The following is a 13,365-nucleotide window of genomic DNA, read 5'->3' as shown; positions in this document are numbered from 1 at the left end:
TAGCTAGCCTTCTCGATTTAAAAGGTTCAAATGAACTCACTCAACATGCATTGGAGTACATGCATTATATTGAGCCACTTCTGTGAGTTCTTACAATATAATGTTACTATCTCAAAAAAAAATAAGTTACTATCTCTATTTTAATTTATTTATCTATTTTTAATATAACACGTAATTTAAGAAAGTAAAATTACTTAAATTAAAATATGCTGAATGTATTAAAATGTTAATAGTTAAGAGTTAGAAAAAAAAAAAAAAAGAGACTTTCCTTTTATAACAGAGGAAGTACATTATTCCTTTCAATTTACATGACATATTTCATCATCGGGATTCAACCTCATGACATATTCCATCATCGAGATTCAACCTATATTAAATTCCACTAATATTTTTATCACATTGACGTGAAAAATTTTGAACTTATAATAGTAATTTTTCAAATAATTTTTGAATTTTCATAAGTTGATCTAATCGAACTTGTTTAGTTTAAAATATTAGACAAAATTATTGACTCATGATTAAAGATGTCGTTTAACAATCATTTTTGAAATTTCATTCATTTAAATTTGTTTCAGTATTAGCTAAAGCCCTTACTTTACAAGCAATGTCATACAAATTTACATGACACGATGGGTTCTCCCACTGTACAATTTCTTTAATTGCCTTCTCTGTTTCTTTAGTCTCCTTCACAAGACTCTCCATGCAAAAACCCAAAGCGCTCAAACTTAAAACCAATTGGCGTTTAAGTTTCTCATCACTTTTATTACTATCAACATTGACTATAAAATCCGCAAGTTCATTTGAATGTTGAAGATAAGAATTTAAAATCCCCTCTTCACTTGATGATGCCCTTATATTATATGATGATGATTTTCCCAACTCAAGATCTATTGGCAGTTTCTTTTTCTCGAATTCCTTGTCAAGTATAGCAAGTGATTTTACCAAACTCACCTCCGCGTAACATTTAGTGGATGTGCCGATTAAATCCTTATAAAGCATGAGGTCATTATCCAGGTTGTTCCAGTCGACTGAACTTGTCGAATGTTGTTGGAGGAATCTTAGTGCTTGTGACCCAAAAAGTACATAATCCATCATCTTTGACAAGGACTCCATGACCTTACCATAGCAACCACTACTAAAAGGCAAAAACCAAAAGTTGGGCTCTGCCTCAGCTTCCGCTATGAATTTTCCCAATTCATTTACGTGGAACTTTAGATTCTTATGGATATCCTCCAAGTTGTTTTTGTTAGAGGAAGAAAAGGTAATTGAGTCGATGCATTGGTGTAAGGTTTTGAAGGTGTTGGAAAGCTGGATTTTAACTAATGTTGAAGCTCTTGTTGGGTTGAACAAAATTTCAACCATGATGGAACATGATAATCCAATGAAGGTCTCTGTGATTCTTGCTATCCCAAATTCACTTGGGGGACCAAATCCTTGTCTACCTAGAATTAGTACTGCTCCAATAACTGCTGAAATTCCACCTGAGCACAAAACAAAATGAGCAACATCAAAAAGACGGATTCAAGATTTAAACTTAATTGATAGGTTGGAAGTATTTCTAAAGGTTCATAAGCAAAAAATCACCTCCAAAATTCGGGATTCAAATTTAATAATATTTTTACTTATATATCTATACGTCATGCCAAAATGATGATTCAATGGAACCTATGTGTAGTTCATCTTCCTTTGAAGAACATGAATCTTTTTGTTGTTTAATTCTAGCGCCCAGTTGAGCATAAGTTATATATACCCGTTAGTGTAAAGAGGTTTATTTTACACTATTAGATCATACAAAAGATATCTTCAGGTAAACTTCTTCTATAAGAATTATAATTTTGAAAATAAGACAAATTACCGGCTACAACATACATAAATGATTTGATATGGTGTAACTTCTTTACACAGACTATATATATAATTTAAAAGAAAAGAAATCCAACCTGCCTGGCCGTACATCCGGCTACGGCTCAGAAAGCTGCTGACTATGAACCAAGGAAGCAAAGACAACAACCTTATTTGCACAAATCTTTCAAAAACAAAACATCCCAAGACACCATATACTGTTCCCAACACTGTCCCTTGTAATTTAACATTAGCAACTTTAAATGTTGCTTCTCTTGTTGCTGCTAGGCTTATTGCAACTGGTAGCCCTGCCCAAAATCCATTTTCCTTGCTATAAATTGATCCAAGAAGTATTGAAAGGCCTAATGAAAGTGAACATTTAAAAGCTGCCATAAATCTTCTACTATTTATAGTAATTGCCAACTTGTTCCATAACTTTCTCATAAATCCCTCTTGATGATGATCAATTTGTTTGTTGGAACCAATGTATTCTTCTTGTTTGGCTGATAAAGGGGAAATTTGTTTGTTTAACAACAATTTTAGGCAAAAGAGGAAAAATAAAGACGGTAGGTCTTTTTTCGTTGGTTGAAGTGTTTGAAGTGTTTGGAGGAACTTTTCTGCGTCATGTGCGTTTGACTCCGGGACAGTCGCGGACTCGTCAAGGGACATGTTCTTGATTTGCTTTGAGATGTGATCTCCTAGTTTTTCTAGACCATATTTTAGCTCTGTGTTGAGAATGCTAACTGGAAATGGAGAGGAATTTTCTAATGCAATTTCCATCCCTCTTAAGGGTGCTTGGATTTCTTGAAATTTTTCCCCTGGATTCTCTCCATATGGTCTTAAGAACTTGAAAGGAAATCTTTCCCACTTCATGCTTTCCTGTTACCAGATTCAAGTAAAAGAAAATGAGGACAAGTTAATTACGTTTGAAGTAAGCCGGTCAAACGGGCCGGGTTGAACCGGGCCGGGTTGAATCGGGGTTGACTCGGTTCAACCCAGCCCGAACCAACCTGTTTAAGAAAATCAGCCTCGTTTGACCTGGCTTGATCAGCCTATGGGTTGTAGGGTATCGGTTTAGGGCCGGCTTATTTTTTTGGTTGGACCCGGTTAACTCGACTTGGATCAAGCCCAGTTCGGGCCCGCCGGTTAATCGGTCCAAAATTGGCCCGGATTCAATTTTTTTTTTAAAAAAAAAAGTGGCATTTGGTCCGTTGGGCCCAAACTAGCCGTTGGCCCAATGGCTATATAGCCGTTTTTGGGTCCAAACGGCTAGTTTGACATTTATTATTAAAACAAAAAAAATGCTTTTAAAATTATTTTTTAACCCCGAAAAAATTCCTATATATACCCTACACTTTCAAATCATTTTCCACACAATTTTTCATTCTCTCAATTCTCATTCTCTCTCAAATCTCAATTCTCAAACATTTTATATATTTAATTTCCTAAAGTGCTCACTTTAATTTTTTAATTTAGCGATTATAAAGTACGAGTGGAAGTTTCTAAACTCGCAATCTTCTAATACTTTTAAAATTTGGTATTGTTGTTCCATCTCTTACGTTTAATTTTTATTTAGTGTATTAATTGTTGAATATTTAATTTTATTATATTTGTGTATTTTAAATTTTTTTAATTTAATTTATATTATGGATAAAATAAGAAACCTCGCTACTAAAGGTGTAAAAATTTTTTATCCCGAAAGCGGTAGTGGTAGTAAAAAGCTAATTACTAGCGGTAGAGGTACTTTAAGTAGTAGATATACCTGTGTGGCTCTGGCACCGCTTAGTCAACCTTTTGAGAAAGAAGTAGGCATACCTTTAGGTGTAGGTGCCCACAATATGGATTATGTAAAACCTCAGAAAAATTACGGTATAGAAGAAGAAAATGAAGTAGATGCGGTTAATTTAGAAGAAGATGATAAAAATATTAGTGAGACACCCGCAGTAGAAAATGCTAACGTTAGATCTGAATCGGTTAATCTCTCTTTCCGTCCTCCTCGTGCCCCAAGAGCTTGTAAAACAACTAGTATTGCATGACAATTTTTTGAACGTATATCACATACTGAGGTGCAATGCAATATTTGTCAACAAATATATAAGCATAAAAGCGGAGGCAAGTAAGGGGGTACGGGTACGTTAATGAGACATATAGGTGATGCTCACGAAAGAGAGTTAAATATTGTACGAGGTGGTGCGGATGTTGATGGGCTAACGCAAACTAGAATGGACCCAGCAACCAGTCAGGTAATGAAGAAGTATAATAAATTGAGGGACCGGAAAGAAATAGCTAAAACGATAGTTATGGGTTGTTTGCCTTTTAATTTTCCTTCTTCTGATGTCTTTATTCATTATATTCAAGCAATTTATAATCCTATGTTTAATGGTATTCCTAGAAGTACTTGTCGGGCCGATATTTTTAGACTTCATTCACAATATTGTTTTTATTATCAACGTTGTTAAAAAATATTCAATGTAGAATGTCCCTAACTTCTGATCTTGGGCGTGCTGTAAATAAAAATGATTATTTAACAATTACTTGTCACTGGATAGATAGTAGTCTTATTATGCAAAAACGTATTCTTGTTTTTTTATATGATGAAGATCGTAAACATACTGGAGATTTATTACTGATTCGATTGCTAAAGTTGCAAAATTTTATGGTATCGAAAATAAAATCTTATGTATTGCTTTTGATAATGTTTCTAACAACAATACTGCTATAACAAAATTAAAATCTAAGCTATCTCTGCCGTTACCTAAAATTTTTCATATTAAGTGTGCATGTCATATATATAATTTAATTGTAAGAGATGGTCTTGAGTTTTTTGAGTTTTATATTGAAAAAATTCGGCTTGTCGTTGGTTTTATTCAAGGAAATAATCATAGGAGTAGAATTGGAGACTTTAAACTTAAATGTGAACAAAATGGACTTGCACCGATATTGATGCCTGAAGAATGTGAAACTAGAAGGAATGTTACGTATGATTTTTTAAAAAACTTGTTATAAATATAGAGTTCCTATTACACTATCTTTTAACCAATATTGTGGTTCGTTTGTTGATTCTGCTGATTGCATATTACATGATTCTGATTGGATTGTAATTAATGATCTTGTTAAGTTTTTGGAAAAAATTTATATAGCTACGGTTGAATTTTTTTGTGCTTATTATCTTACTGTTTGTAATATTTTGGCATATATATCTGATATTTCTGCTTTACTCAAAGAATATAAAAATAAAGAAGGTTACAAAGATGTTGTTGGTGTCATGTTTGTTAAATTTAAAAAATATTTTTTTCCGATTTCTCCTATTTACTTGGTTGGTGCTATGCTTAATCCGTGCATGAAATATAATACTATGTGCCACTTTAGTACTACTATTTATGCCAATTTAGAAATAAATACTAACAATGATTCTTAACAAGTACAACCTGATTTGTGGACGGCTATGGGTGATGCGAATGAATACATAGATAAATTATATAATCACTATGCTGATTTAATTGATTTAGCCGTACCTACAAATATCACTTCAGCTGTAGCTCCTCATTCTCCCGAGGAGCCATCATCTTCTAAAAGGACTGCACATAGTGGCTTTCCTGATCACTTTTATGATTTAAATTGTTGGAACAGTGTCAAGTAGGGAGCTTACACATCAACTTATCGGGAAGAGGTTAAGTATTATCTTCGGTCACCGCTAGAGGATCGCAGACGAAGGATCAAAGCATTGGATTGGTGGAGGAGTAATGAAACAGAATATCCTATGCTTTCAAGATTAGCTAGAGATATCTTGAATGCTCCAATGTCAACAGTTCAACGGAGAGCGCTTTTAGTCTAGGACGACAGCAACTTGAAGACAACCGATATTCATTAGGAAGCAATGCAATGAAGTTCTCATTTGCCTCAGAGATTGGATTAGAGCCAAACGAAGAAATCAAGGAATGGAAGCGGAACCGAACGACGAGCAGAGACTTGAAGAAACTATGACTTCACGAGAGAACTCAGCAGAATCAAGTTCAATGCATGATTTTACCCCCGTTGACTTTGACTATCCTATGCATGTTCCCGTTATTATTAACATGAATGAGTTGGAGAAAATGATGCAAAATTTATAGATTTTTCATTCATGTAAATTATAATTTTTGGATCATTTTGCAATAAATAAAATTCAACAATCATTCATTCCTTGGTCCTTACTTTGTAATTTTTTCCATTTAATGGTTTAAATTGAATTTCTAGCTTAAATTAAAAATTTAGTTTTAATATATTATTAATTTACTATTAAGTATTATACTATTATTAATTTATTATATTAAGTAGCATATGTTTTATTTAAAATAGTGTATATATGTGTATATATTTTCTAAAATAGTATATATATTTAACGTATACATGTGTATATGTTTTATAAATTAGTGTATAACTATATAAATAGTGTGTGTATATATTGTAGTATATTTTATTTAAAGTAGTACGTATATATTGAATGGTATGTATATATGTGTATATATCTTCTATAGACGTATATATTTAATGTATACATGTGTATATGTTTTATAAATTAGTGTATAACAATATATATAGTGTGTGTATATATTGTAGTATATTTTATTTAAAATAGTACGTATATATTGAATGGTATGTATATATGTGTATATATATTCTATAGACATATATATTTAACGTTTACATGTGTATATGTTTTATAAATCAGTGTATAACTATATATATAGTGTGTGTATATATTTTAGCATATTTTCTTTAAAGTTGTACGTATATAGTGAATGGTACGTATATATGTGTATATATCTTCTATAGACATATATATTTAACGTATACATGTGTATATGTTTTATAAATTAGTGTATAACTATATACATAGTGTGTGTATATATTTTAGCATATTTTCTTTAAAGTAGTACGTATATATTGAATGGTACGTATATATGTGTATATATCTTCTATTGACGTATATATTTAACGTATACATGTGTATATATTTTATAAATTAGTGTATAACTATATATATAGTGTATGTATATATTGTAGTATATATATATTGTAGTATATTTTCTTTAAAGTAGTACGTATATATTGAATGGTACGTATATATGTGTATATATCTTCTATAGACATATATATTTAAGGTATACATGTGTATATCTTTTATAAATTAGTGTATAACTATATATATAGTGTGTGTATATATTGTAGTATATTTTCTTTAAAGTAGTAGGTATATATTGAATGGTACATATATATGTGTATATATCTTCTATTGACCTATATATTTAACGTATACATGTGTATATGTTTTACAAATTATTATATATATCATTATATTGTAGTATATATCTTGTAGTATATGTTTTATTTAGAGTAATATATATATTTAACTAACGTATAGTCATATACACGATTACATGTGTAATTGTGTATGTGTATATATTTTTTAATTTCTAATGTAGTATATACTATATATATAGTGTATATATATATATATATATATATATATATATATTATTTAACGTATTTAAAATGTATATAGGTGGGTATATATAGCGTATATTGGATTTTTTTTTTGTTTTTGACCGGTTTTGATCGGATTTTTAACGGGGTTTGACCGGGTTTAGGTGGGTTAGATCAGGTTGGGAAAAGTGGGCCGGTTCAGGATTGTTTTTACAAAATTTACGATTGAACCCGAACCCAGACCAGCCCACAACCCGGCTAAATTTCACGGGCCGGTTCCAGGTTAACCCGACTCAGCCCACTTGACACCCTTAGTTTGAAGTAACTAGTTACTCTCTCTATCTTAATTAGATGACATGTTTTACTTTTTGGTCAGTCCTAAAGAGCAGCGACGAAACCAACCTTTGATGAAAAAATGTATTATTTATACATGATTAAAATTATTTTTTTTATGCATATATAATAGGTGTTGAACCCCCTTTGACTAGATTTTTTTCAAATATTAAACTCCTTGCTTGAAATTCTGGCTCCGCCTCAAAAAAAATATCGTACTTCTATATTTAAAAATATTTAATTTCAAAACTTTTGTTTGCATCTAAGGATGTGACATCGGTCAATGAAAGGTTAGGATCATGAGACCTTAGGTTCTATAAAAATACTTGGGTGAATTCTTCTTATATATATAATTTTGTTAGTCAAAATTACCTAGCATCTTTTGATAGTGGGAGATGACAGGTATTCTATGAAATTAACAATGTGCAAGTTGGTCCGAACACCAAAGTTACTACAAAAAATTCATTTTATTCTAAATGGGATGATTAATGGTCATATAAATGTTTAAGACTTAACTGGTCGTAAATTTCAAAAGACTTTTATCTTCTTAAATTTCATAGACAGTCGAATAATGCTACAAAAATTGAGACTGAAGACGTAATAAACATGCCAATATGTCAATAATGGGCTTACTTGCTTGGATTTAATAGCTTGGAGAAGTTTGGGTCCATTGATAACTAAGGACTTGGCTTGGGAAATTAAAGCAAGTGCCGAAGTGTTGTCTTCAGCCGAAAAAGCCTTCACAAATAGATTAATCCTCTCGGCAGCATTTTCCACGAAGAGCCTGCTTTTCTCTTTTACCTGTAAACATTAACCAATATCTTGTTAAAGAAAAATATTTGTTCACGTACCCTGTATTTACAATAAATAGTTTAATCATGTTATTACATTTAAATTTCTTTAGCACTCATGTCATTTGAAAACTAAAGGAACTATACATAATCTTAAAAAATAATGCAAATAATCTTCTATAGCAGATTAAATTGCATAATCGCGTTAAAATATTAGTGCTACTTATCGATCGATCAGTTGATGTACATAGGTTAATTCTGGAGAACATTACTAAATTTTATAATAATAATAACATATACAACGTAAATTCATAAGTTATATATAAGTGTAAGTGGAGAGGATGGTGTGCATAGAATCTTATCACTATTTTATAAAGATAGAAATATTATTTTAGATAAACATACGAATCAAGTAAAGTATATCAAAATCAATATTACTGAAATGTCGAAGACAAATTTAGTGCAACTAATGCTTGAAAAGGGAACGAGTAATAATGCATTTAACACTAGCTTTTATGAATTCACCTAGTCAAGTACTTCCTCTGTCCCAAACGTTTTAATTTGATTTTCCATTTTACGTATTTTTTTCATTAATCAAGACAAGACAAAAAAAAAAAATTTATATTGTACCCTTTGCATTAATTACTTTTTCTTCAAATTAAATTGTAAACATCGGATACTATGGTAAACTAGACATGTTATTAATTATTTTTCTTAATCAGTGTGTCATCTCAATTTGGGACGGAGGGAGTAGTACCAATTGAACTTGATACTATTAATTACGGCTGGTGCTGCTACTTCTATTTTCAACTGAGAATTTGATTATTCTCACCTCACAACAAGCAAGGTTGGGATAGGGAAGCAACAATGCTAAAACACAAGCCACCACTCCAACGGCCGTGCTAGCCGCGACGTGAACCGGGTGCATAACCTGTTTCGTTTGCCCACCGTTAATATAAGCTATGACATACACAATCACTAGTTGACCTAGCGCTATGCGCTTCGCTATCAAGTGAGTGTTTTCGGGCAGGACCACCACGAACGCGCTCAGTGCCACGGCAGTAGCCGTGGTGCTGGCTGTGAGCCGGGCCGGCCCGATCAACCACAGGCTCAGTATAGCAGGGCAAACACCTTCAATCGTGGCGTAAATAGCGAGCCAACAACTACGCAAAGTGTCACCTAACGTGGCATTAGTCACGACGAGAATAACCGTAACGTAGGAAAAAGCGGGGAATGCGACTTGGGTCTTGAAACATTCGGGGCCGAAAAGGGTGGCTACCCCAACTATGGAACAAGCCAAGGCGGTCCGAAAGGCGGGGGCTAGACAAGTCCGCCACACAGCTCTAGCTCGAATGGATTCAAAGTTAGAGGTTGCCATTTTAAAGAGATTGAGATTATAAGAATTGGAACTATCTATGTTTTTGTTTTTTTGGGAGAGAAGATGAATGACGTTTGTTTTGTTGTATTGGCTAAGTTTAGTTAATGCTAGCTCTAAATTTCCTTCTCTTTTTTTGGTCACGTCCGAATGAGTGGTAGAATTGGGTTTTTATAGAGCTGATTTTGTGGGACAGAACGTGAGAAACGTAGTGGGATCCTTGTGGGGCTGGGGCACTAAGGTGTGACTGTGGATGCCTACGCCAGCCAAGAACTTCCAATGAAAAAACTAAAACTAAGGGTGAGTTCATTAAATTAGTATACAGGATGAGTATGAGAAGATTTTACAATAAATGAGGGAATAATGACCCTATAAACTGTACTATTTCCAGAACTTCGACATGTTCTCTGTCGGCAAAATGGTTCGATGGACCTTGTATTATGTCCGTTTTGTAAGTTGGACACTTCTACTTACATGTTTGTCATCTAAATCCCTGAACCCACTAAAAAATAATATTTCAAACCCTTTGACCGTTGACTTGGCCTATGTGGCATTAAAAGGGCTGACTAGGATGAGGCGTGTGTATGAGCGAGTGAAGCACATTTTTTGGGATTTTTAAATTTAAAAATATTTTTAAAAATTTTGAAAATAATATTTTTTAAAGATTCAAAATTTTTCAACTTTTTAAATTTAAAAATATTTTTTTAAAAATAATATTTTAAAAAAATAAAAAAAAGGCCCTCCCCCTCCCCCAACCCCATCCAGCACCCCACCCCCTCCCCCACCAGTCCACCATCGTCCCCTACCCCATCCACCAGTCCACCACCGTTCCCCACCCCATCCAGCACCCTCCCCGTCCACTACCCCGCCCTCTTCACGTCCTTCACCCTCTCCTCATCCCCCTACCCCGTCTTCCACCCTCCCCTAAGCAACACAACCACCACCACACCAGTGTTCCGCCCCTCCCCCACCCCACCCCACTGCATCATTACAAACCCATCAAGACCCCAACATTACAAAACCCCATTACAAAAATTTCTCCTCTAAGTCCAATAGCAGTTTTGGTCAATTTTTGTGTTAAATTTCAGTTTTTGGGTCAGATTTGGTCAAGACACCATGAAATCAATTCAAACCAAATATCATGGAATCAATTAAAAAAAAAATCTCAAATTTCAATTGCATTGCAATTTTACCATGAAATTAGATCAAACAAACTCAAGAAGAACACAACAAAAGATGTTCATTACTTCACCATGGAATCAGCTGCTAACAAAAAAATCTAAAATTTCACACCAAATTACTAAAACAATCAATATATAAAATGGGTATTATGAATCTTGAATTCATATGAAAAAAAAAAATTAAAATCTAACAATTTTAATTATTTTTTTTTTTATTCATTGGAAATAGAATATATTGATTTAGGACGGTTTATAAAGAAAGAAGAAGAAGAAGGGAGAGAGAGTAAGAAGAAGAAGAAGAAGAAGAAGAGACAGAGAGAGAAGGAAAATAAGAAACGGGTAAAGAGAAAGAAAAAGGGGAAGAGAGAGGGAAAAGAGGAAGGGTGGGGAGGGATTTTTTTTTATTCATTTATTTTAATATTTAATATTTTTTATATATAAAAATAATGTGGAAGCTGACTTGGCAGCTGACATGGCACGGTTATGTTACACACACCATCCGAGGGATTTAAAATGTTACTTTTTAATGGGTTCAAGGGTCCAGATGACAAACATGTAAGTAGGAGTATCCACATTACAAAACGAACATAGTATAAGAGTCCACCGAACTATTTTGCCTTCTCTGTCTAAAAACTTCATTCTCCCTACCTGATACTAGAGTACGCTTTGGAGTAAAGAGTTAATTATTTAATATTTGACATGAACTAATATAAATTTTAATTTTTTAAATAAAACTATATATTTAGAAACTATTCCTTTCATCTCACTTTTTACGAGATGATTCTAAATACAATCAAATCTATCTATAACAACCATTCGTTATAATGACATTTCACTATAATGACCTGTTTTTCTTCAGAATTGATTTTTCATGTTACATTTTACTTGTGTATAGAAATATTTTATTTATAGCATTAATGACATTCATTATAGCAGTACAGTCTTTGTAAAATAGTTCTTCTATAACAATCATAATAGCTCAAATATTAGGTAATAAATAATTAATAAGTCATATATTATGTGTAAAATAAATTATTATTAAATATTTATGATAATTATCATTATTGTCACGCACATAGTATATATTAAATACGGTATCTAAAAGAAAAACAATATAATTTTAATAATGTCTATCAATTATGGTCATAACTTTACAAGAAAAGGCTACAACTAGTCTTCTTACTTGCTTTGGAATATAGATTTCACATGCCTAGCTTTACGAAAAAGATCATACTGATGTTTTCACTTTTACGTTTATATTCTTTCTAATTTTGTATACTTTAATTATAATAGTCAAAAGAGATCTAAACATCAAATATGTGTGTGTGTGTGTATATATATATATATATATATATATATATATAACACAACATCTTACTATAACAATCATAAAACTTTTAGATGAATATTATCATTATAGGGAGGTTTAAAGGGTCTCTTGGTCAAATGCCCACTTTTCAAATTATATTTGCCATTTTGACAGAAGTTTTAAACAATTTTCTAAATGCCAACTTTTTATGACATCATCAATGAAAGTTTCAATGCTATCATTTTTCACATGAAAGTTTAAAATATCATTCTTGATGACTAATAATACTTATTAATTATTGACTTGACACACACATTAAGAAATAATAAATAATAGATATAATTTAAAAATATAATATTGAATCGTAAATAGTATTTAATAGTAAGGGTAAAATAGGCATAAGTAAGTAAATTATCTTTTAATTTTTCAAACTGAACAAGTATTGTGAATATCTATATTTAGTAATATAGACAAGTATTGTTGGACAGATGGTGTATAAAGAATTTACCAATCCATATCATCTCAATGTTTAGAACAATACAAAATATTCACACCCCAATCATCACCATTAAATATCTTATTTATTTTATTTTAAAAATAATTTATCCAGAGCCAAGAAAAAACCTCCTGCATATTCCATCCAAAATCATAAAATCTCCAACTTCTTAGCTATTCTTAGTCATTTTTTCGACAAAAATTAAAATTTTCATCGTTAAATCTTATTCAGTCAATCGTTGTCGATTAGAAATCTTTTAAGATTTTCAACAATAGATCTTGATTTAATTTTCTCCATCATACTAAAAGCTCAAACATTTTCAAATTCTTACATATATTAGAAGTTGTTTAGGCATTGCTAAACTACTTCATTATTTCAAGCTTCATTATAGTAAGTCAGATTATCATGGGTAAGATCAAATTTTCATCTCCTTTTTCTTTTTTTTTTGAATTTGTATTGAAGTCATTGATCAATTATGAAAAATAACTACAGTTGAGTCATCGACCAATTATAGCACATGAACATAGTCGAGACATCCATCCATGTGAGTTTATGTCAATTGCAGAAAATAT

General features: G+C 31.9%; 1 protein-coding gene across 1 annotated transcript; it reads right to left on the bottom strand.

Moving 5' to 3' along the window:
• Positions 1 to 541: 541 nt before the first annotated feature.
• Positions 542 to 9,965, bottom strand: LOC107848571. The gene is made up of 4 exons (XM_016693360.2): positions 9,265 to 9,965; positions 8,275 to 8,442; positions 1,941 to 2,721; positions 542 to 1,481 (listed from the first exon to the last, which is right to left on the bottom strand). Exons 1-4 carry the CDS (start codon positions 9,808 to 9,810, stop codon positions 553 to 555), a joined length of 2,424 nt encoding a protein of 807 aa, XP_016548846.2. The 5' UTR covers positions 9,811 to 9,965; the 3' UTR covers positions 542 to 552.
• Between the last annotated feature and the right edge of the window lie 3,400 nt (positions 9,966 to 13,365).

Source organism: Capsicum annuum, chromosome 11 (assembly GCF_002878395.1).
Source record: "Capsicum annuum cultivar UCD-10X-F1 chromosome 11, UCD10Xv1.1, whole genome shotgun sequence".
Taxonomy (NCBI): Eukaryota; Viridiplantae; Streptophyta; class Magnoliopsida; order Solanales; family Solanaceae; genus Capsicum; species Capsicum annuum.
Note: the sequence above shows the minus strand (reverse complement) of the source record. Positions and strands in the feature narration are given on the sequence as shown.